The sequence below is a fragment of the Dendropsophus ebraccatus genome, chromosome 3 (genome assembly GCF_027789765.1).
Source record: "Dendropsophus ebraccatus isolate aDenEbr1 chromosome 3, aDenEbr1.pat, whole genome shotgun sequence".
NCBI classification, from domain to species: Eukaryota; Metazoa; Chordata; class Amphibia; order Anura; family Hylidae; genus Dendropsophus; species Dendropsophus ebraccatus.
Genome location: NC_091456.1, coordinates 131,108,931 through 131,132,704, shown reverse-complemented (window position 1 = coordinate 131,132,704; position 23,774 = coordinate 131,108,931). Strand labels below are relative to the sequence as shown.

Here is a 23,774-nt window from a genome sequence, read left to right as displayed (position 1 = left end):
TGGTATGATGGAACAAGAGGATGATGGGGGGTGTAGTGGTATGATGATGAAGGAACAAGAGGATGATGGGTCGTGTAGTGGTATGATGAAGGAACAAGAGGATGATGGGGGGTGTAGTGGTATGATGATGATGGAACAAGAGGATGATGGGGGTGTAGTGGTATGATGGTGGAACAAGAGGATGATGAGGGGTGTAGTGGTATGATGATGATGGAACAAGAGGATGATGGGGGTGTAGTGGTATGATGGTGGAACAAGAGGATGATGGGGGTGTAGTGGTATGATGATGGAACAAGAGGATGATGGGGGGTGTAGTGGTATGATGGAACAAGAGGATGATGGGGGGTGTAGTGGTATGATGATGATGGAACAAGAGGATGATGGGGGGTGTAGTGGTATGATGATGATGATGGAACAAGAGGATGATGGGGGGTGTAGTGGTATGATGGTGGAACAAGAGGATGATGAGGGGTGTAGTGGTATGATGATGGAACAAGAGGATGATGGGGGGTGTAGTGGTATGATGATGATGGAACAAGAGGATGATGGGGGGTGTAGTGGTATGATGGTGGGGGTGTAGTGGTATGATGATGGAAAAAGAGGATGATGGGGGGTGTAGTGGTATGATGATGGAACAAGAGGATGATGAGGGGTGTAGTGGTATGATGAAGGAACAAGAGGATGATGGGGGTGTAGTGGTATGATGATGGAACAAGAGGATGATGGGGGGTGTAGTGGTATGATGATGATGGAACAAGAGGATGATGGGGGTGTAGTGGTATAATGGTGGAACAAGAGGATGATGGGGGTGTAGTGGTATGATGATGGAACAAGAGGATGATGGGGGGTGTAGTGGTATGATGGTGGAACAAGAGGATGATGAGGGGTGTAGTGGTATGATGATGATGGAACAAGAGGATGATGGGGGGTGTAGTGGTATGACGATGATGGAACAAGAGGATGATGGGGGGTGTAGTGGTATGATGATGGAACAAGAGGATGATGGGGGGTGTAGTGGTATGATGATGGAACAAGAGGATGATGGGGGGTGTAGTGGGATGATGGTGGAACAAGAGGATGATGGGGGTGTAGTGGTATGATGATGGAACAAGAGGATGATGAGGGGTGTAGTGGTATGATGATGATGATGGAACAAGAGGATGATGGGGGTGTAGTGGTATGATGGTGGAACAAGAGGATGATGGGGGTGTAGTGGTATGATGATGGAACAAGAGGATGATGGGGGGTGTAGTGGTATGATGGAACAAGAGGATGATGGGGGGTGTAGTGGTATGATGATGATGGAACAAGAGGATGATGGGGGGTGTAGTGGTATGATGGTGGAACAAGAGGATGATGAGGGGTGTAGTGGTATGATGATGATGGAACAAGAGGATGATGGGGGGTGTAGTGGTATGATGATGATGATGGAACAAGAGGATGATGGGGGGTGTAGTGGTATGATGGTGGGGGTGTAGTGGTATGATGATGAAGGAACAAGAGGATGATGAGGGGTGTAGTGGTATGATGATGGAACAAGAGGATGATGGGGGGTGTAGTGGTATGATGATGATGGAACAAGAGGATGATGGGGGGTGTAGTGGTATGATGATGATGGAACAAGAGAATGATGAGGGGTGTAGTGGTATGATTATGATGGAACAAGAGGATGATGGGGGGTGTAGTGGTATGATGATGATGGAACAAGAGGGTGATGGGGGGTGTAGTGGTATGATGGTGGGGGTGTAGTGGTATGATGGTGGAACAAGAGGATGATGAGGGGTGTAGTGGTATGATGATGATGATGATGGAACAAGAGGATGATGGGGATGTAGTGGTATGATGATGATGGAACAAGAGGATGATGAGGGGTGTAGTGGTATGATGATGGAACAATAGGATGATGAGGGGTGTAGTGATATGATTATGAAGGAACAAGAGGATGATGGGGGGTGTAGTGGTATGATGAAGGAACAAGAGGATGATGGGGATGTAGTGGTATGATGATGGAACAAGATGATGATGGGGGGGTGTAGTGGTATGATGATGGAACAAGAGGATGATGGGGATGTAGTGGTATGATGATGATGGAACAAGAGGATGATGAGGGGTGTAGTGGTATGATGATGATGGAACAAGAGGATGATGAGGGGTGTAGTGGCATGATGAAGGAACAAGAGGATGATGGGGATGTAGTGGTATGATGATGGAACAAGAGGATGATGGGGATGTAGTGGTATGATGATGATGGAACAAGAGGATGATGAGGGGTGTAGTGGTATGATGAAGGAACAAGAGGATGATGAGGGGTGTAGTGGTATGATGATGAAGGAACAAGAGGATGATGGGGGGTGTAGTGGTATGATGAAGGAGCAAGAGGATGATGGGGATGTAGTGGTATGATGATGGAACAAGAGGATGATGGGGATGTAGTGGTATGATGATGGAACAAGAGGATGATGGGGATGTAGTGGTATGATGATGGAACAAGAGGATGATGAGGGGTGTAGGGGGATGATGATGGAACAAGAGGATGATGGGGATGTAGTGATATGATGTTGATGAAGGAACAAGAGGATGATGGGGGGTGTAGTGGTATGATGATGGTGAAGGAACAAGAGGATGATGAGGGGTGTAGTGGTATGATGATGATGGAACAAGAGGATGATGGGGGTGGAGTGGTATGAAGGAACAAGAGGATGATGGGGGGTGTAGTGTTATGATGATGATGGAACAAGAGGATGATGAGGGGTGTAGTGGTATGATGATGATGGAACAAGAGGATGATGGGGGGTGTAGTGGTATGATGATGGAACAAGAGGATGATGGGGGGTGTAGTGGTATGATGATGGAACAAGAGGATGATGAGGGGTGTAGTGGTATGATGATGGAACAAGAGGATGATGAGGGGTGTAGTGGTATGATGGAACAAGAGGATGATGAGGGGTGTAGTGGTATGATGAAGGAACAAGAGGATGATGGGGGTGTAGTGGTATGATGATGGAACAAGAGGATGATGGGGGTGTAGTGGTATGATGATGATGGAACAAGAGGATGATGGGGGTGTAGTGGTATGATGGTGGAACAAGAGGATGATGGGGGTGTAGTGGTATGATGATGGAACAAGAGGATGATGGGGGGTGTAGTGGTATGATGGTGGAACAAGAGGATGATGGGGGGTGTAGTGTTATGATGGAACAAGAGGATGATGGGGGGTGTAGTGGTATGATGGTGGAACAAGAGGATGATGAGGGATGTAGTGGTATGATGATGATGGAACAAAAGGATGATGGGGGGTGTAGTGGTATGATGAAGGAACAAGAGTATGATGGGGATGTAGTGGTATGATGGAACAAGAGGATGATGGGGGTGTAGTGGTATGATGATGGAACAAGAGGATGATGAGGGGTGTAGTGGTATGATGATGATGGAACAAGAGGATGATGGTGATGTGGTATGATGATGATGGAACAAGAGGATGATGAGGGGTGTAGTGGTATGATGATGATGGAACAAGAGGATGATGGGGGGTGTAGTGGTATGATGATGGAACAAGAGGATGATGAGGGGTGTAGTGGTATGATGATGGAACAAGAGGATGATGAGGGGTGTAGTGGTATGATGATGGAACAAGAGGATGATGAGGGGTGTAGTGGTATGATGATGATGGAACAAGAGGATGATGGTGATGTAGTGTTATGATGATGATGGAACAAGAGGATGATGAGGGGTGTAGTGGTATGATGATGATGGAACAAGAGGATGATGGGGGGTGTAGTGGTATGATGATGGAACAAGAGGATGATGGGGGGTGTAGTGGTATGATGATGGAACAAGAGGATGATGAGGGGTGTAGTGGTATGATGATGGAACAAGAGGATGATGAGGGGTGTAGTGGTATGATGATGGAACAAGAGGATGATGAGGGGTGTAGTGGTATGATGAAGGAACAAGAGGATAATGGGGGTGTAGTGGTATGATGATGGAACAAGAGGATGATGGGGGGTGTAGTGGTATGATGATGATGGAACAAGAGGATGATGGGGGTGTAGTGGTATGATGGTGGAACAAGAGGATGATGGGGGTGTAGTGGTATGATGATGGAACAAGAGGATGATGGGGGGTGTAGTGGTATGATGGTGGAACAAGAGGATGATGGGGGGTGTAGTGGTATGATGATGGGGGTGTAGTGGTATGATGGAACAAGAGGATGATGGGGGGTGTAGTGGTATGATGGTGGAACAAGAGGATGATGAGGGGTGTAGTGGTATGATGATGATGGAACAAGAGGATGATGGGGGGTGTAGTGGTATGATGAAGGAACAAGAGTATGATGGGGATGTAGTGGTATGATGGAACAAGAGGATGATGGGGGTGTAGTGGTATGATGATGGAACAAGAGGATGATGAGGGGTGTAGTGGTATGATGATGATGGAACAAGAGGATGATGGTGATGTAGTGGTATGATGATGATGGAACAAGAGGATGATGGTGATGTAGTGGTATGATGATGATGGAACAAGAGGATGATGAGGGGTGTAGTGGTATGATGATGATGGAACAAGAGGATGATGAGGGGTGTAGTGGTATGATGAAGGAACAAGAGGATGATGGGGATGTAGTGGTATGATGATGGAACAAGAGAATGATGGGGATGTAGTGGTATGATGATGATGGAACAAGAGGATGATGAGGGGTGTAGTGGGATGATGAAGGAACAAGAGGATGATGGGGATGTAGTGGTATGATGATGGAACAAGAGGATGATGAGGGGTCTAGTGGTATGATGATGAAGGAACAAGAGGATGATGAAGGGTGTAGTGGTATGATGATGGAACAAGAGGATGATGGGGATGTAGTGGTATGATGATGATGATGGAACAAGAGGATGATGGGGGGTGTAATGGTATGATGATGATGATGATGAAGGAACAAGAGGATGATGAGGGGTGTAGTGGTAGGATGATGAAGGAACAAGAGGATGATGGGGGTGTAGTGGTATGATGGAACAAGAGGATGATGGGGGGTGTAGTGGTATGATGATAATGGAACAAGAGGATGATGGGGGCTGTAGTGGTATGATGGTGGAACAAGAGGATGATGGGGGTGTAGTGGTATGATGATGAAGGAACATGAGGATGATGGGGGTGTAGTGGTATGATGATGGAACAAGAGGATGATGGGGATGTAGTGGTATGATGATGATGGAACAAGAGGATGATGGGGGGTGTAGTGGTATGATGATGATGGAACAAGAGGATGATGGGGGGTGTAGTGGTATGATGGTGGAACAGGAGGATGATGAGGGGTGTAGTGGTATGATGATGGAACAAGAGAATGATGGGGATGTAGTGGTATGATGATGGAACAAGAGGATGATGAGGGGTGTAGTGGTATGATGATGGAACAAGAGGATGATGAGGGGTGTAGTGGTATGATGATGGAACAAGAGGATGATGGGGATGTAGTGGTATGATGATGATGAAGGAACAAGAGGATGATGGTGGTGTAGTGGTATGATGAAGGAACAAGAGGATGATGGGGGGTGTAGTGGTATGATGATGAGGGGTGTAGTGGTATGATGGAACAAGAGGATGATGGGGGGTGTAGTGGTATGATGATGGAACAAGAGGATGATGAGGGTGTAGTGGTATGATGATTAAGGAACAAGAGGAGGATGAAGGGTGTAGTGGTATGATGATGAAAGGGCAGGAGGAGGAAGGGGGTGGTAGTATTATGATGGAGGTGTTTGTAGTATGATTATGAAAGGGCAGGAGGATGAAGGGGTAGTAGTATGATGATGGAGGGGCAGGAGGATGAAAGGGGTAGTAGTATGGTGATGAAGGGGCAGGAGGAGGAGACAACACAGGGGGCCATCTATAAGGTGGACTACATGGGGGGTGTATACAATAGGGCATGCACAGAGGGGGGCATGTACTGTAAGGGGGGTCACATAGTGTCAGGGCTACCTACTAAATGAGGGTGTAAAGGGGAAAGTACAGATGTGCAGTTTTTAGAGAGATGAGGATGGTGTCAGTGTGAGGAGCCTAATATGTCTGTCTGGTAGATTCTGTGGCCCAGAGAAGTTCTCATAATGGCCCAGGGCAGATGGAGAAGATGAAAAGGGAAGAACTCCGATCAGAGAAGACGTCCCCTGTGAGTCACTTGATATAACTGCACTGTAATGTATATAGTGTATAGATCCTGTGTACAGTGCGTCCACCTCTATATGACTGTATGAAGTGATATTGGTCTATGTACAGAGGATTATATTCAGTAGCAGCGGTGGTATTATTTGTTACTTGTTATCTGGTACTATGTTTTATTGGATTTAGTATACTGGATTTGGTCAGTAACAATATGGTGGTGATGGTTGTGGTGTGGCGGTAATATTTCCCCTTGTGTACTGGTAATATTGGCAATATTGGTCTCAGTAAACAGGATTTGTTTAGTAACAGTATGGCGGTGATAATATTTCCTGTATACTGGTATTATTGGTAATATCAGTCTTGAGATATATATATACCAATAGCATCGAGAAAGGGGGGGCCCAAGTTGACCTCTTGCACCAGGGCCCAAGAGACATTAGCTACGCCCCTGGGGGCGGCATTCAGTGGCAGATTATAATATGGGCGGTTCGGGCGGCCGCCCACATTATAATCCGCCACGGATTGTACCATGTACCGGAGACCCCCGCGCCCGAATAGCATCCGTAATTAGATGCTGGGAGCGGGGAAGACTGTATTCATAAGCGCCACGCTGTAACTGTTACTACAGCGCAGCGCTTATGAATACAGTCTCCCCCGCTCCCAGCATCTAATTACAGATGCTGTCCGGTCGCGGGGGTCTCCGGTACTGGCATTCCACGGGGAACATGGGAATGCAGCCTTAGTCCCCCGGCTGATGTGCGGCTGCCGGAGGTGTCCCATCCTGTCCCCGGCAGCGCGCGCATCAGAGAGCTCCCTGTGCGCCGGAAGTCACAGCCACAGGCGCACGGGGAGCTCTCTGATGCGCGCGCTGCCGGGGACAGGACGGGACACCCCGGGCAGCCGCACATCAGCCGGGACCAGACCAGAGAGGCTCGACGGGGGAACGGATGGCAGTTGAGTTGTGTGCTGTTTTTTGTTTTTGTTTTATCTGCTGTGCAGGGGGTGACTATATATAAGGGAGAGGGGAGAGGGGGACCATCTATAAGGGGGGGGGGAGAGGGGGACCATCTATAAAAGGGGGGGGGAGAGGGGGACCATCTATAAGGGAGAGGGGAGAGGGGGACCATCTATAAGGGGGGGGGGACCATCTATAAGGGGGGGCAGAGGGGGACCATCTATAAGGGGGTGGGGAAAGAGGGGGACCATCTATAAGAGGGTGGGGAAAGAGGGGGACCATCTATAAGGGAGGGGGGAAAGAGGGGGGCCATCTATAAGGGGGAAAGAGCGGGGCCATCTATAAGGGGGAAAGAGTGGGACCATCTATAAGGGAGGGTAAAGAGTGGGACCATCTATAAGGGAGGGGAAAGAGGGGGACCATCTATAAGGGAGGGGGAGAGGGGGACCATCTATAAGGGAGGGGGAGAGGGGGACCATCTATAAGGGAGGGGGAGAGGGGGACCATCTTTACGGGAGAGGGGACCATCTATAAGGGGGGGAAGAGGGGGACCATCTATAAGGGGGGGGAGAGGGAAGAGGGGGACCATCTATAAGGGGGGGGAAGAGGGGGACCATCTATAAGGGGGGGGGGAGAGGGGGACCATCTATAAGGGAGGGGAAAGAGGGGGACCATCTATAAGGGAGGGGGACCATCTATAAGGGAGGGGGGAAAGAGGGGGACCATCTATAAGGGAGGGGGGAAAGAGGGGGACCATCTATAAGGGAGGGGGAGAGGGGGACCATCTATAAGGGAGTGGGAGAGGGGGACCATCTATAAGGGAGGGGGGAAGAGGGGGACCATCTATAAGGGAGGGGGGAAGAGGGGGACCATCTATAAGGGAGGGGAAAGAGGGGGACCATCTATAAGGGGGGGGGGAAGAGGGGGTCCATCTATAAGGGGGGAAGAGGGGGACCATCTCCTAAAAGATCAGCACCCTCCTCTCCTGACATCCTCTGTGCTGCTGGGACTTCTCCTATAGGATTAGCACCCTCCTCTCCTGACATCCTCTGTGCTGCTGGGACCTCTCCTATAGGATTAGCACCCTCCTCTCCTGACCTCCTCTGTGCTGCTGGGACCTCTCCTATAGGATTAGCACCCTCCTCTCCTGACCTCCTCTGTGCTGCTGTGATCTCTCCTATAAGATCAGCCCACTCCTCTCCTGACCTCCTCTGTGCTGCTGTGACCTCCCCTATAAGATCAGCCCCCTCCTCTCCTGACATCCTCTGTGCAGCAAGGGACCAAACATTATGTTTATTGGGGACAGCAGTGTGGGGGGGGGGGGGGGCCGTCATCCTATAGTTCGCCTCGGGCAGCAGAGAGGCTAGAATCACCCCTGCTCCTACGTTTTCTGTTATTGTTGACCAGTAGTGAATGTGCAGATCAGGAGATGGTGAGAACATGCAGGAGTGCTGGCAGTTTGGAATATTCATGGGGAAGAAGGAGGAGAAAGGAGTGGTGAGACATGCCAGAGTGCGGCACAAGCGCCTCACCACAACTCCTCTTTAACTATTGATTAGTTAGATAATCAATATTGTACAACACCACCTCGACTGACAAAATAGCCACAGGTAACTTGCTAACTGATGTAATACCTATAGCGCACGGGTAGGGTTAGGTTGCTGACAGATTTCCTTTCACTAGTATAACACAGAAGGCTTGATTAAGAAATAGTTTTGTGAAAAAAAATATTTGCTTAAAACTTGTGGCATGCATTTTTTTTGTTCATTTTTTTTCATTTCTGTATTCGTGCTGCTGGGACAGTCTGTAATGTCCCTCAATATGTAAGGTCAACTCTCCAAATGTTAGCATTCCTGCATTGTCAAAATATTTTTCATCGGGTGTTATTGTTTTGTACTTTTTTTTTTTTTTTTTTTAAATAATGGTTTGCATGTGTTGGCAGCACAACTCTTTTGGAATAACAGATGTGGCTGTCAGACACTGGTAGTTAACCTCCTAGCTTCAAAATAAACTCTCTCTCTGTGTGTGTATATATATATATATATATATATACATATATATATATATATATATATATATATATATATATATATATATATATGCAGAAAAGAGAGTGGGCACCCCAATATATAGCGATTTCCCCACTCAATTACAAAAAAGAACCCAATGCCCGCTGTGAAGTTGACACGCGTGAACGTAGCTCCAGAAGATGTTTCCACATAAGAAAAGTGAAACAAGCCCAGGCAGTGAAATAGTTTCCTAAGTTATTCATCTGCTCTTATCCTAATTATTTTGGTGAAACATCTGTCCTTGCAGAACCAGGCCAGCCTCTGAATTCCTACATATTAATTCTTCTGGATCTAAAGCCAAGTCATATGTTTGTCTTCTGTCTTTTCATTAAGAGAGAAAATAAAACTTGGAATGGAATTCCAAACAATTGACTTTATTGCACTCCACTGTTGAAGATGGTACTTTTTTAGTCACTTATTAAGAAACAGTTCTAATACATTTTGTAATTAACATTTTTAAAAGGAATATTTACTTTGTGTACACCTTTATCTTTAATTGACGGAATTCAATTAAGATTCAATTTAGATTATTTTTTGTTACTGATATATAGGTTTTGAAAATACCTGCTGACATGATCACAGATTTGTAATATATTCTGTGATTTCACCCTGACTTCAAACAAAATCCATCAGCTGCCATTCAGGTTCCAAACTTCTGACACTGTTGAATAGCTGTTAGGTATCATCTGTCTTCTTCACCTTTCATATATCGCTTCTGTGCTTCTATAATGTAAAAAAATTATTTATTTGAAATATCAATAGGCTTCTTAAGTGCTTCGCCTCCTCGCTCCCCTTCTTATCCCTATTCCTGCCTGGGCTTAGCTTCCAACCAGCTGACAATCAGGCATAAGAATGGAGGAGGGGCAAGTCAGGGTTGTAGGACATACACTTTGACACTTTTCACAGGAGAATAAAGGCATTTTTCTATGTCTAAAAAGCACAGAGAGATATATGAAAGGTGCCATATGCCTCCTTGACCAAACAGCTATATAACAGTGTCAGCCGTTTGCGATTCGAATTGCAGCTGTTAGATTCACTTTAAAGCTATGTTCCCACAATGTAAAAATAAGGGCAAATAATGGCTGTTGTTTTGAAACAACAGCCACTTTTAATATTCACGATAATTAATTCTGGTCGCAAGTAGCGTTAAACCACGGCGGAACAGCAATTTTTGGTCCAGCATGTGAACATAGCCTAAATTTGACCTTAAATGTTCTAAGAGCCTTGTAAATTTGCAGAAGAGGATTTCTTTTATTGTAAGAAACAGCACCCACTCTGATGGCTTCATCTCCATTTGTATTTTTTTAGTCTGCTATGCATTGACAGCATCCTTTTTTATTTTGATGCATGTTATGCATTCCTTAACCTGTTTGATCTAACTGTGCCTTACACGAAGGTTGGCGCTCCTGAGCATTTGCTGAACAACAGTGTAAATGTATGTCGCCTAAACCATGTTGGCATCTGAAACCAAATTCTAGGCAAAGACCCATTTAAATCAAAGAGTGCCATTAGGTTTACGTGTTCTGCAGACCCATTTTTCTCTGAAAAAGTCCAAGAGAAAAGTTCAGCATTGTGATTTTTAACTATGACGGGACCAGCCAAATTAAAATTGATTATGTTTGCTTTTTTCCAGCCTAAGATCTTTGTGTTTGATCACTTTGATCGTTTTGTGAATAAATGAGCCTAGCCTTCTCTTTTGGGTTCTCCCCTCATAAAAATTTTAATGTATTTAAATAGGACCTGTAGCCAACCCCAGTATAGCTTACAGTGCTCTAATCACACCCCGTTTTATAGTTTTGTGATATATCCTCCCCTTCCCAAGATACTTAAAATTTATAATTTGCCTGACATTCAGTTAAAGTGACTCTGTACCCACAATCTGATCCTTCGGATAGCTGCTTTTAATCCAAGATCTGTCCTGGGGTCCGTTTGGCAGGTGATGCAGTTATTGTCCTAAAAAACTACTTTTAAACTGGCAGCTCCGTGCCCAACGGCCAGGGCTTACATTGTGTATGCATGAGGCTGGCACAACCTCTCTGTCCCTCCTCCCCGCCCTCCTCATCATTAGGAATGCTCCAGGCAGATTGCCTCCTATTCACCAGCTGTGTGAATACTGAACATGGGCTGGATCGTTAAGGCACCTGTGCAATGTTCAGACGAGGAAATGTTCCAGTGGCATTCCTAATGATGAAGAGGTCGGGGAGGAGGACAAAGGGGTGGTGCAAAGTTAGGGCACAGATACTCTAGTGAACAAGTGGTTTGGGGGGGGGGGGGGCAGATTGTGGAAACACTCTGTTGCTTTAATAGTCAGATGCGTGTGAACCTAATTTTAATTTTGGAAGTGATGGGGGTGGAAATGCCTAATTAAACCCCGGACTGTATAATCCCACATACCACCCGATATTCACCCATATTATTAAAATGAGGTTCATGCCCATCTGACCTGTCAGGTAGACTTTAACCTAACAAAACTCAGAAATGGGAGGACATATCAACAAACTGTAATCTGGGCATCGTAAGCTGTTTCATGGTGGTAAAATCTATTTTTTTTTGGGGGGGAGAGGGGATTGTTTACGGGTCCCTTTTAAAGTCCTGTTGTCAAACTTTACGCAGGAACTTCTAAATAGTTTTTGTTCATTTTCTTACACAGAAGAGTGAACTTACTGTACTGTAATGGCTTACCCTATTGTTTTTGTTATGTATGTTTAAAGCAGTTGGACTCCCAAAGGTGTAGGCCTACATTGAGGGACAAATGGCGGCTTATACTACGGATAGATGGGAAATGTACTGTAAGAACTAACAGATTTATCAAGCTGTCTTATAGATTTTCTTTCTTGCCCACAGTAACCAATTGGAACTGCAATATGAGAAATGAAAGCAGAGCTACGATTGGTTGCTATGGGCAAAAAAGAGAATCTTACTATAAGGCAGCTTGATAAATAGTAACTATAGGCTATTACTTTTTCTCACTCATTCTCTAGTGTAAAGAATTGCAGACTTTTGTACAATATGCAACTTAATGACTGTTTCCTAATTGTTTTAATTTGTGACAAATTTTTCATTTCAAAACTCAAGTGAGAAAATTCTGCATCTCCAGTTAGCAAGCCCCACAAATTTCTTACACTGTTTCTGCTTTCTCTTATGGATTTGTTCTTTAGCCGTCCTCAGGAGAGGAATTGTTTTTTTAAGCTTTTCTTTTAGTTTCTTTCATTCTTCTCTCTTGCAGAGTTTTATCTTTCAGTCTCCCAGACAGGACAGGTAGAACAAGGTACTGCTGCCGAAACATACCTGTTGCATTGAGAAAGGCAAAGCAAAATGATGTCACTGACATTATATTTAGGCCAGAAATGCTAGCTTGACCCTAAACTGTGCCAACCACACTTATTACTGCTGATTTTATTATTCTTTTCATTTTTAATGTGTTTTACTAGATATTGCAACATTTCATTCCTTTTCTTTTGCTCATGACCTTTTTTTATGTCTAGTAGGAGACTTGCCTAATGTTTTGCTGAATTTAGTTATTACTTACTTAACAGTAGTCTTTGAAAGAGTGGGGTTTATGCTTGGTCTATACCTTTTAATTAGGAGCCTTTATTCTTGCATCCATGCTCTTTAATCTGTGAACACAAAGGAAGTTGTCTTACTTTTAATGAAAGGAAGATACACTATTGAAGTGGTGAAAATTCATGCTGCTACAGCATGATGAAAAGGGCTATCTGATCTCAGAGGGAATGAAAAGTAGAAATTCCCAGTGGAACATATGGAAATGTTTTGCTTATTCTCTTTCTTCATTCTGTTCCCAATACCTACCGTATGTGTATATACAGTGTGTTTGGATAGGTATAGTATACTGTATTGGTGTCAACATTATTGGAAGCCGTGAATATTACTCCTTGTAAAATATTTCCTAAAAAGACGTATTAAATGAAACTGGAGTTGGAGTTGGTCCATTTTTGCCGTAATAACAGCTTCCACTTTTCTAGATTTTCAACAAGATTTTGGAGTGCGTCTGTGGGATTTTTTAACCGATTCAGCCATTTGTGAGGTCAGACACTGATATGGGGCTTGCAATCTTCATTATAGTTAATCCCCAAATTATTTATTGGTATTGAGGTCAGGGCTCTGTATATTTTATGTTCTTTACCAAACTCACCCTGTGCCTTTATTGACCTTGCTTTGTGTCATGCTGGAAAAAACAGAGGTCAAACCCACCCTGTTACCGTGAAGTTGTAAGCATAGAATTGTCTGAAATGTTTTAGTAATGGTAAAGCAGTACAAATTTCCCTCACAGAAATTAAGGGCCCTAGGCTGACCACAGGAAAAGAACCCCATAACCCCTCTTTCACCAAACTTTACAGTTGGCACAAAGCTGTGAGTCAGGTAACATTCTCCTGGCATTTGTTCAGCCCAGATTCAACCACCAGACTGCCAGATAGAGAAGCATGATTTGTCACTTTACAGCACTGCTTCTCAAACTTTTTCTACTGGAGCCCCACCGCAACAGACAAAATGATGCCTGGGCCTCACCAAACTGACTAAGAGGATTCCGGGCTTCACCATCTGTGGTGGAAGTCCATGCAAATATAAAAACTATTGCTCTATTAGTCTACCCTTCATTTGTCTCCTAAGCTTTGTATAACATCAAATAAGTACAAAATGAAACAGTAATGTTCCTAAACCAGAGACTGTTGCTGTATCTCACCAGCAACTAGGGGGCGCCTCACTGGTGAGGCCCACCTCAAAGTTTGAGAAGCACTGCTTTACAGAACACTTATCCACTATTCCAGAGTCCATTGGTGGTGCGATTTTCCCCAGTCCATCTCCAATGTTACATTGTGCTTGGTGATGTAAGGCTTGTATGCAGCTCCTTGGCAATCGTAACCCATGCCATAAAGCTCACATAAGGTTTGGAAATATGTTTGTAATGCCAATAGGCTGGTACACTACTACTGGTTGTCCAGTTCTCTTAGCCCATGGTACCCACCAGCTTCCTTGTCTCTCCTGGCCTGTATTCTGAACTTTTGGCCCTACCGAAGTGCCAATTGCCACCTGTTCATAAGGGTGCATGTTGTGCTGCTTTCTTGAATTTAAAGGGCCAGTGTGTGTCTCCGTATTTTTCCTCTACCTATCCTGGCTCACTTTTTCTTATGTAAATCTTATGCCAATTCTATCTTGCTTGAGTGTTGTTGGTTCTCTTGCAAAGGTGTTTTTTTGGTATTTGCTTTCCTGTGTTTCCTGACACATTCCTGTTTTTTTGGACTTTTCTTGCATGACCCCTTCTGTACTGTTAGCCTCTTCTGACGCCGATTCAGACTTCTTGACCTACATGTGAGTCTTCTGTCTCCTCTGCCTCATCCCTTGTATGATGCTGCTTTCTTCTGTTAACAACCCAGCCTGCTTACTACCTTTTTTTTTTTTTCTGCCCAGTTCTCTGGTGCTTTGCTCTGGGTTTGGTTACTTGTTTCCACCATTGGTCACACTGTAGCAGAAGATCCTGGAGTGTGATAAAGGCTGCTCCCTGGGTGAGGCCAAAGTCAAACCGGTTTGATAGCACATTATGTCTACATCTGCTACCCATTACACTGTTAAGTCCAAAGCACTTTAACAAATTTTATGCACTTTGGGCCTCACTGATTGCTGTATCTTTGTATTGTCTTCACTTGGCAGAGTTGCTGCGGTGCCTTAATGTGACCACTGCTCACTTACAGTTAAGTAAAAGATATAAAACAAAAGAAATTTTGTTAACTGAATTCATCCTATTTCCATGCTGGAATTTTTACAATTTTACAAATGTTTGTAAAGACAGGATTCAAAAGGTGTATAAAATCAAGTATATACCTATGCAATGTCATTAAATGAGCACCTGGACACGTGTCACAATGCTGCTGGAAAGCACAGGACACAAACTTAACTGAACAAAAACTTGGTAAGAAAAGACACAAAAACTGTGTCACGACCCATTAATGGCATCCTTTGTTCAGTTTAAAAGACAAAATCTAAGGCTTGAAGGTTCAGTTAGAATCATCCTTTGCAGATTCCAACAAAAAAAAAAACAGCACTGCATGCAATGCACTGATATTTTGTCTAGTAAAATCAAGGGCACCATGCTAAAACACAACAGGTCCATTATAGCCAGTGGAGTCCATCAGGTGCCATTGCTTCTATTATTCAGCGGATCCAGCACTGATGTTATTTCCATTGTTTTGGCCATCCTAAGAATCATTGGCAGCAAATGCCAGGCACATCTGCCTCTCTTTGTCTGTTTTCATTTGACTTTAATTAGCCTTGGAATTTGTTTCTTGTTCTTTGTTCATAACGGCAAAGACACAAAAGCTGTTTGGCCAGACCAGAAATTGCATTATGACCAAGCTTGAACAGTCTAAAAGCTAAATGGAGCTGCCCTTTGGCTCGGTCCTTCCCGGAGGGATATCTGGCTAGTCCTGTGTTTTTAGACTCTTCAATGAGGCTCCACTGGCTTTTTTTTTGCATATTCATGTTTCCCAGGGGGCAATGCACCTAGGAATTCACTGCATTGAGCGCTTTCACTAGCAGACGGCAGTGTTGTCGTTTGGCTGGTCTCCCTGAGTTCAGCAATCTGTTTCTCTTATGGCTCTACTAGGCATTGCTCCCACCTAGCCAGAATCCTGCTCCACACTGATGAGGGGCAACATCCCGAAACAGCTGTATGTGGATGGTTACCTATCCTGGGTTTATCCCTTGTCATTACATTGACTTATAGGGCCACTTAATATGGTGATTTTGGTGGTTTCCTAACAGGAGCTGCCCCTTGGCTGGGTCCTTCCCAGAGGGATATCTGGCTAGTCCTGTGTTTTGTGACTCTTCAATGAGGCTCCACGGGCTCTTCTTTTGCATATTCATGTTTCCCAGGGGGCAATGCACCTAGGACTTCACTGCATTGAGCGCTTTCACTAGCAGCCGGCAGTGTTGTCATTTGACTGGTCTCCCTGAGTTCAGCGATCTGTTTCTCTTAAAAGCCATATTATACTGGTCGGGATGCAGCTCAGCACTTGTCTATTGAGCCTATTACACTGCTCTTCAGATCATTCCTGTAGCCCTTTGCTTTAATCACCCAGCTGCATGTCTCCTATTACACACGGAGATGTGCGCCTGATGGGCAATGATTTTACTTGTTCGTTGTCTGATTAAAAGATATCTCAAAAGACTTTGGCATGGAATATTCAAGACGTTTCCTGGATATGGTGAAACGCTGAAAATTAATCAGAGGACCCCGACAAAGTTGGTTCAGAATGTGGCAAAGAAATCACACAGTGCTGGAAACCCCTTACACTGAGCTGGAGCCATGTGGTGTGATGGTTTCTGTCTGTACCATATGCTGTGTACCGAACAACACAAGCTCTATTTATAAAGATAAAGGGGGACCGCACTGCATAAATAAAGTATTAAAGAGAGGGAATGAAATTACCACACAGATAAACCGCAGTCCTTCAGAGAAGATGTTTTATGGATAGATGAAACCAAACTAGAGCACTTTTGCAGTGCATGCCAGCTTTAGGTTTACAGACGATGAATTGAAGGAAACTGAAAGATTCCTAGTTCTGTGGGGCTGCTTTGGCTTGTCTCTGGGAGCTGAGGCCTTGAACTTGTTACAGAAACAATGAAATTAAAGGATTTATCAGCATTTAAAAAAAAGAAAACGAGGTTTAAATAAAATGGAATGATAATGAATAACGACCAAAAGTACACAAGAATGGTTAAGAAGTCAAAAACTTCATAGTGGCCAGCAGTTTGTCTTGATATTAATCCAGTTGAAAAACATCTAGTAAGCGGGGATCCTGTGGGTGTAGAGAGCTCATTGGCGAAAGGGGTCAGAAGAGGATGTAAATTGTTCTGATGAACAATTTCTGGTGCAGAGTGAGACTGATTGCTGCCAAATACAACAGTCCAACTAACATTGAATATATATCTCATCATTCCTCATCATGGCTGGGCTACTGCAACACAAGACCAGTTCCTGTGGTATTTCTAAATGAGACAGAAGGGTAAGACTTTATTGGGCAGAGGAGCACCAAGATTAGGTCACTAAGCAGTGAGAAAACATGGCCTGGTAGAGTAACCCAGGTTTCTGTTGTACCATGCTGATAAGTTGCAAGAAGCATGAATCTCCTTTGCCAAAGGCTGAAGTAGTGGAATTGGCGTAAGGTATCAGGATTTCTGAAACATATGGATGGACATTGGGATGGTAGGGCTAATAGAAGTGTTGTAGCCAACAAAATTCATCCATTCATGGCAGTTGGTTACTGTGTGACAGAAGGACGCCTTATGCAGAACAGTATACTCATGGTACTAAGAACTTGACGGTGGGTTTTTCTTGTTTTTCTAGCCTTATTATTCCACAGATGGGCAGTTCTAAGTATGTCAGTACTTGTCTAGTTTGCATCAACTGCAAGAAGCTATCTTGTCCAAAAGGGCCATAGAATATCTAGTAAAAATCTAGTGAATTTCTACAGTTCTGAAATCTAGGGGGTCTATTGTACTGCTAGATTGGTGTCTCTAAAAGTCTCAGTAGATTATTTCCAACATGTAATTTGTTTTCTTCCAGCATCCTTTCAATCCAAGCACTCTGGTAAAAAATTAATTAAAAAATTAATTAAAAGTAAAAAATTAAAGGGACCACAGCACTTATTTTTTTTTTTTTGAGTCAGATCTCTACACATTACACTTACAGCATATACTCAGTTGGAAAACCCTATGAGACTGCTATCATTCATTTATAGTTCCTATTCCTTTTAAATCCACTGTTAGTTTTGGCTTAAACACTGCAGTGGCAGTTTTCCTAAAAAATGTTGTGTGTCCTGGCAGCCCTATACTGATACTGCATTTTAAAGCATATCTGTCGGGAAAAAAAATGAAATGTCACAGAGATGTGTCTAAAGTTCTTATTGGTCAGGATCTGAGTGTTCAAGACTGCAACTGATCAGGAGAACAAGATGGGAGACCTCGACAAAGTACAAGTCTATGGGACCTTTCAGGTCTCATAGGCACAGAGCAGGGTGAGGAGCACGCTGCAGAGTAGTTGTCTTTCCACTTCACACCCGCCCGATTAGTTGAACACTCACCTGACTAATAAAAACTAAAGGACATGTACCTAGAACTTCAAAAGTTTTTATTCGTGACAGGTATGTTTTTAGTACTTGATTCTCATGGAATCATTGATTATGTAGCTGCACCCTTAATACAGTATAAATGCAGTCCTCAAAATCCAAGCAACTTTGAGTACAGCCTTTGGAAATTAATCTTAACTTTCATTATTGTATTTTCCAGAACATCACCACAACATTTTAAATATTAGTCCCATAATCATTGCAACCATAAGGAATAGCCAGAACTTATTTCAGATGATTAATATACAATGACCTTTATCATGCCATAACGGTGCTGTAAGCCATTCCATATGGGTGGATTCATTTTCATACACAGTGTTGTGGGTGATAGGACTGCCTAAATGGGTAAACCCATGTGTGACCCATCCTCAGGATTTGCCTTAAGTGACCCCTGGATGCAGGTTCCACCTCTGGGACCTCCAGCTATCTTTAGATCGAGGGCAGCCTAAAACTGCCTTATCTTTAGTTTTCCATCTTATAAAGTGATTGTATATTGCTACACTCTCACTTTGATCAGGAGGGAGCTGACCTCAAGGATGGTGCTCTTGGACACTAGGTTTTGCAGAGAACTGCAGCTGGCACCATTCACCTTAATCCAGTTAATTCTTGCAATTGATCAGGGTCCTAGAGGTTAGATGCCCAGTCATCATAGATTGCGTTCCCACCTGCCGATGAACAAGTGGCCAAAACCATAAACCATGAGTTCACCAGTGGCTTTGTAGTGTTGCTGATAACCCCTGCCAATGTTGTGCGGCCATTGGTGAATGCATGGGGGTGTGATTTTGATCATGTGATGGCACATCCTAGTGATACAACATCGTCTTTTTTATTAGATGGGTGTTTTGGGACCATGTTTGCATGGATATTCCCAACAGAATGATACCTTAGCTTTACATTATATTCTTGGGGCAAAAAAAACAACAACACATGAGTGTAAAGTATATAAAACCTATATATATTTTGCATTTAACATACCTAAAAATGACCCGGTAGATAGAAGAGCCCGGCACTCACCAAATAGATTTTCTTTTTTTTCAAGTGCAGTATGCATCAGTGTTACAGACAGGGCGTGTTTTGGCCAAGCATGGCCTTCATCAGCTTAGTCATGCTTGGCTAAAACGCTTCCTGTCTGTAACATTGATGCATACTGCACTTGAATAAATAAGAAAATCTATTAGGTGAGTGCCAGGCTCTTCTATCTACCTGCTGCTAGATCTATCTACCATGTGCACCACCCCACCTCTGGAGTGCTGTCCTCCCTAATTACTCTAAAAATGACCAGGAGCTGGAAGTAGTCTTCATTATTGATTTTTATTTTGGATTCACACTCAGCAGTACGCTTGTAGTCTTGTTTATTTTTATTCAACTTTTTATTTTTTACATATAAATTTTTTTGTTTTGTTTTTTCATTTTGTGGATCTGGCATATAAATTTGATATAGTATATTACCATCTTCCCTACATTATGATCCTTGTGATTCCATATATTTAAATAAAACAAGTGTCTGTACAAGTCTTCTATCAGTTTGGCCACATTTTGATATACTTGCAGACTTCATTTTGTTTTCTTTCTCTAATTCATTTAATTTTTGAGTCATTGAGATAGCTTATCATTCTCCTTTACCTTTGAACCCATTCCCATCCCCATTTCATCCAACCTTTATGATCCCATTGGAATTAGTTAGCACATTTTTGTTGTCTATCATGTTGTGTCCAACCCTTGTTAGACCTGTTTTAAGTCTGATTTGTGTCAGAACTAGTTCAGAAACAGTGATGATGTTCATTGATTTTTGGAAACCTTGACAATGAAATATGTCCATTGATGTTTCACCAGAATACAGTCAAATTAATAATTTGCTATCAGATTCACAGGTGTTTTGTGTCTGATGTATAATCCTATAGATATTGTGATATGTTTATATGTAATCAATAATAATGGATATGGTGACCTATTACAACAAAAGTTTACCTGGCCATATTAAATGAGCACCCCAAAAATTTTTCTTATTGAATGCTTACCATTAAAGGGACATGGCTTGAAAGTGATGGAAAGTGATGTCCTTCAAGGAAATATGTTCCTACTCCAATTGTATATTTACATTGTTACACATTGCATCCTTTCTTGTAGCACATGACTGAATATTATAATTGTAGCATTACTTTAAATGATATACTTTTTCAGTTGAAGGAATGAGCTTCCAAATTGTACAAATGTAGTGCCATATAGACTTGGCATTCAATCTCTGGGGAGTATGCTAACAAAGCACTATAGCTTTCTCCCTCCCTAGAAAGTGGAGAGGGTGTGGCCATGATCACCACATGATGTTGCTGCTACGGTGTGTAACAATTGGCTACCGCATGCTGTTGTGGTTTCTCCCGCATATAGCGGTCATAACATATAATACTAGTCCTGAAGGCGCAACCTATCTCCATCAAGAAGTAAGAAAGGTAGAGTGCTGTGTTGGCATACTGTCCAAAGGTTGAGATTATGTCATATCATCTTAACGTGAATGTACCACTTCACCTAAGAGGGGGGGGGATTATATAACCAAAAAGCCCAGTTCTTGACATCTGCGTCGGTTTCTCGGTCTGCAATTAGGCCTGTTTGGTGCACTGGAGGAGAACTCAGTGCCCCAGTTAACCGATATCTCCTACCCTGGGTTACACGCCTCCCTCAGAATCAAGTCTGGCCATGTCACAGAGGGGAGGTGATATCCATAAACTGGATGTACTGTGTCCACCTCCAGTGCATCAAGTGTGCCTAATTGCAGATGGTGGGAACTGGTGGCAGTTTGAAAAATGGACCTTGCCACTGGGATCTATGTGCCAGCACTGACCAGATTATATAGGTGTTTTTTTTTACTATAGGGAAGTGGTACATTGGCTTTAAGCACTGGGACAACCCCTATTTGTCATTGATTATCATTATGACTATGGCTGTCCTTAGTCATATTGTGTGTTTTCAAGTGCGTCTAAAACTGACTTACAAGGTTTGTTGCATACCAATTTTGTACCCTCGAAGGGAAGAGTTTATAGCAGTGATTACATTTATCTGGATTATTGTATTTTATTTATATTGTAGGCCCTTTCCTTGCAGAAATATAACAGGTAAACTGGTACACTATATGTGTTAACCTATTTAAATGATAACCTTATTAAATGATTACTGCTTTAGCTCATTGTATAGTACCGCTTCCTGCAGTGTGCTTGTGATGGTGCGAGAAATTTATATTTCTGGTGTATTTTACTAAAATTCTAATAAGTGTTAAGAAATACAATGCTGCAATAATTGTAGTAGGTGGAACTGTATGATATTTTTGCATATGTCATTACTTCCTTTTTCTCCTCAAGATACAGAAATGTATTTAATAAAAATAAGGAAATTAAATTCCGTTGGGTTTTTTTTTTTTTTTTTTTTTTTGTAGACTGGCTTACTTGTATAGTGCAAATTTTTTATTTTTTTTGAGAAAATTAAACCAGTTATAGGATCAGGACCATTTGGTATAAAGTTGGTAGGGCAGGCAATAACAACATCCCAGCACCTCATGAGCCTTCTCATAATCACGTTAATGTTCAGATTGACATTTCATGCGTCTTTTCGTCTTTGTGCCATGTCTAATCCTAACTTCATATGAATCCATTTCATGCCACCCAGGTGACTCCCTGCAATGCTTAAGACATCGGTGAAGTAAACTGGAGGGAATGTGTGATTAATCTTAGTTTTTTGTTTTGTTTTTCTACTCTGTACACAGGCCGGATTAGCAGGGGCTCCAGCACGGGCAGTGTCTGCTGTAAAGAATATGAACCTTCCAGAGATCCCAAGGAACATTAATATTGGTGACATCAGTATAAAAGTACCAAACTTGCCTTCTTTTAAATAGCATTTCTTTGTCTTTTCCTTTTTTTCAAGCTGAGATATGTTTACCAAACAAAAATACATCTAAGTGAAGGAACTGCTGGGGTTTTGTGCAAATTTGGATGTTTGATGTGAATGTTGCCCTTTACCTAACATTGCTAAAGGAACAGACTCCTAGCTGGCTGCAATGTGTTTTAAAATGGCATAAAAACTCTATTTAAGGCATGTTTCTGTGTCTTGGCTGCTGCCGTGTTCAGAGAAAGTATTAACATTAAAAAAAAAAAAAAAACTTTGTTAAATTTCCAGTGTTGCTATGTTTTGTATCCTCTTACAGTGCATAATTTCTACTATTCTCTAATGAATCTTGTATGCATCATTCCTACATGTTCCTCTGTTGTCGGGTAGATTATTTATGACATATTTAGAATGAATGGAATCATTACAAATCACATTTTTTTCAATGCATTTCAGGGCGATGTTACTGGTTATTTGTTCATTGTGGGGGAGGGGGGTCTAATTCCAATGTTATCTCTGGGTTTGTTTCTTTCTAGATTTTGGCTGAATAAAAATTAACTATTTTAACACTGTAATAAATTGCTGAAGTCTATTGTCATGGTCTTGTGTTTATGTTCTGTAAAATAAATATTTAATGAATGATAAAGTACTTATATATGAAGGCTGTATGTTCACATATATATGAAACATGTAAGGTAAGGACTAAAGATGAGTGAATCAGATTCGTTTTGCTTCATACAAAGAAAAACTGATCTGCGCCTATATCTTAGCCCTGCCCAGCCCAGTTCCAATTTTAACAACTCACTATTAGACATCGGTAATTTTATTGGTGTAAATTGTTCCATATTGTACCCAGAATAACTAAAATAAATATATATATATATATTTATTATGAACCGCCACTTTTTTTTTTTTACCACACAAATTTGTCAAAGTGTACCGTAAAAAGTGTCTAGTATTCATTCAGTGCTATATATCTGTGCACAAGTTATAATGCTACCTCAGCTTTAATTCACATAGCCATAAAAAAACACAAACTTCTGAGTTTACATAGCAAAATGTATCTTTATTAATCACATTGTTATATAAAAAAAGAAATAAAATGACGGTGTATAAAACTGTAACAAAATCACACACCTAGATACCCACCAAAAAAATATATAGTAGGACTAAAGAAAAATGTATACAATAAGTTACTAACTCAATATCAATAGGGACCAAAAATATCAATATAAAGTGCAGAATGCAGTCTGGTCGTACTGAATACTAATCACAATTAAATCCCTATTTAGTCCAACCTAAGTAATTTACCCTACTCTGGTTTGGGAATAGGTTGTTGCTATTTACATTGTATATTTAAGTAAGATTCCACCGGGACGCCACCACCGTCACGTGCGTTTTGTGACCTTTCGTGACTTTGAGATGTACAGAATACATTTCTAAACCTTTTTTTTTTTTTTTTTTAATAAATTTTAATACAACTTGAAAATGTAATATAAAACAATATTTTATCAATTCTATTACACTTCATAAACAACCCATTTTTAATTCTGTATATTATCTAGCCGAAATGAACTCCCACAAATC

At 42.3% G+C, this 23,774-nt stretch overlaps 1 protein-coding gene across 1 annotated transcript in view; it reads left to right on the top strand.

Annotated features, from left to right (window-relative positions):
- Positions 1-22,785, top strand: part of AP3S1 (adaptor related protein complex 3 subunit sigma 1) — a 70,064-nt gene extending 47,279 nt beyond the window's left edge. Inside the window, exon 6 of the mRNA XM_069964584.1 lies at positions 22,069-22,785. Coding sequence (XP_069820685.1) covers positions 22,069-22,197 — 129 coding nt within the window. The 3' untranslated portion in view covers positions 22,198-22,785. The remainder of the gene's footprint in view (positions 1-22,068) is intronic.
- The last annotated feature ends 989 nt before the right edge of the window (positions 22,786-23,774 follow it).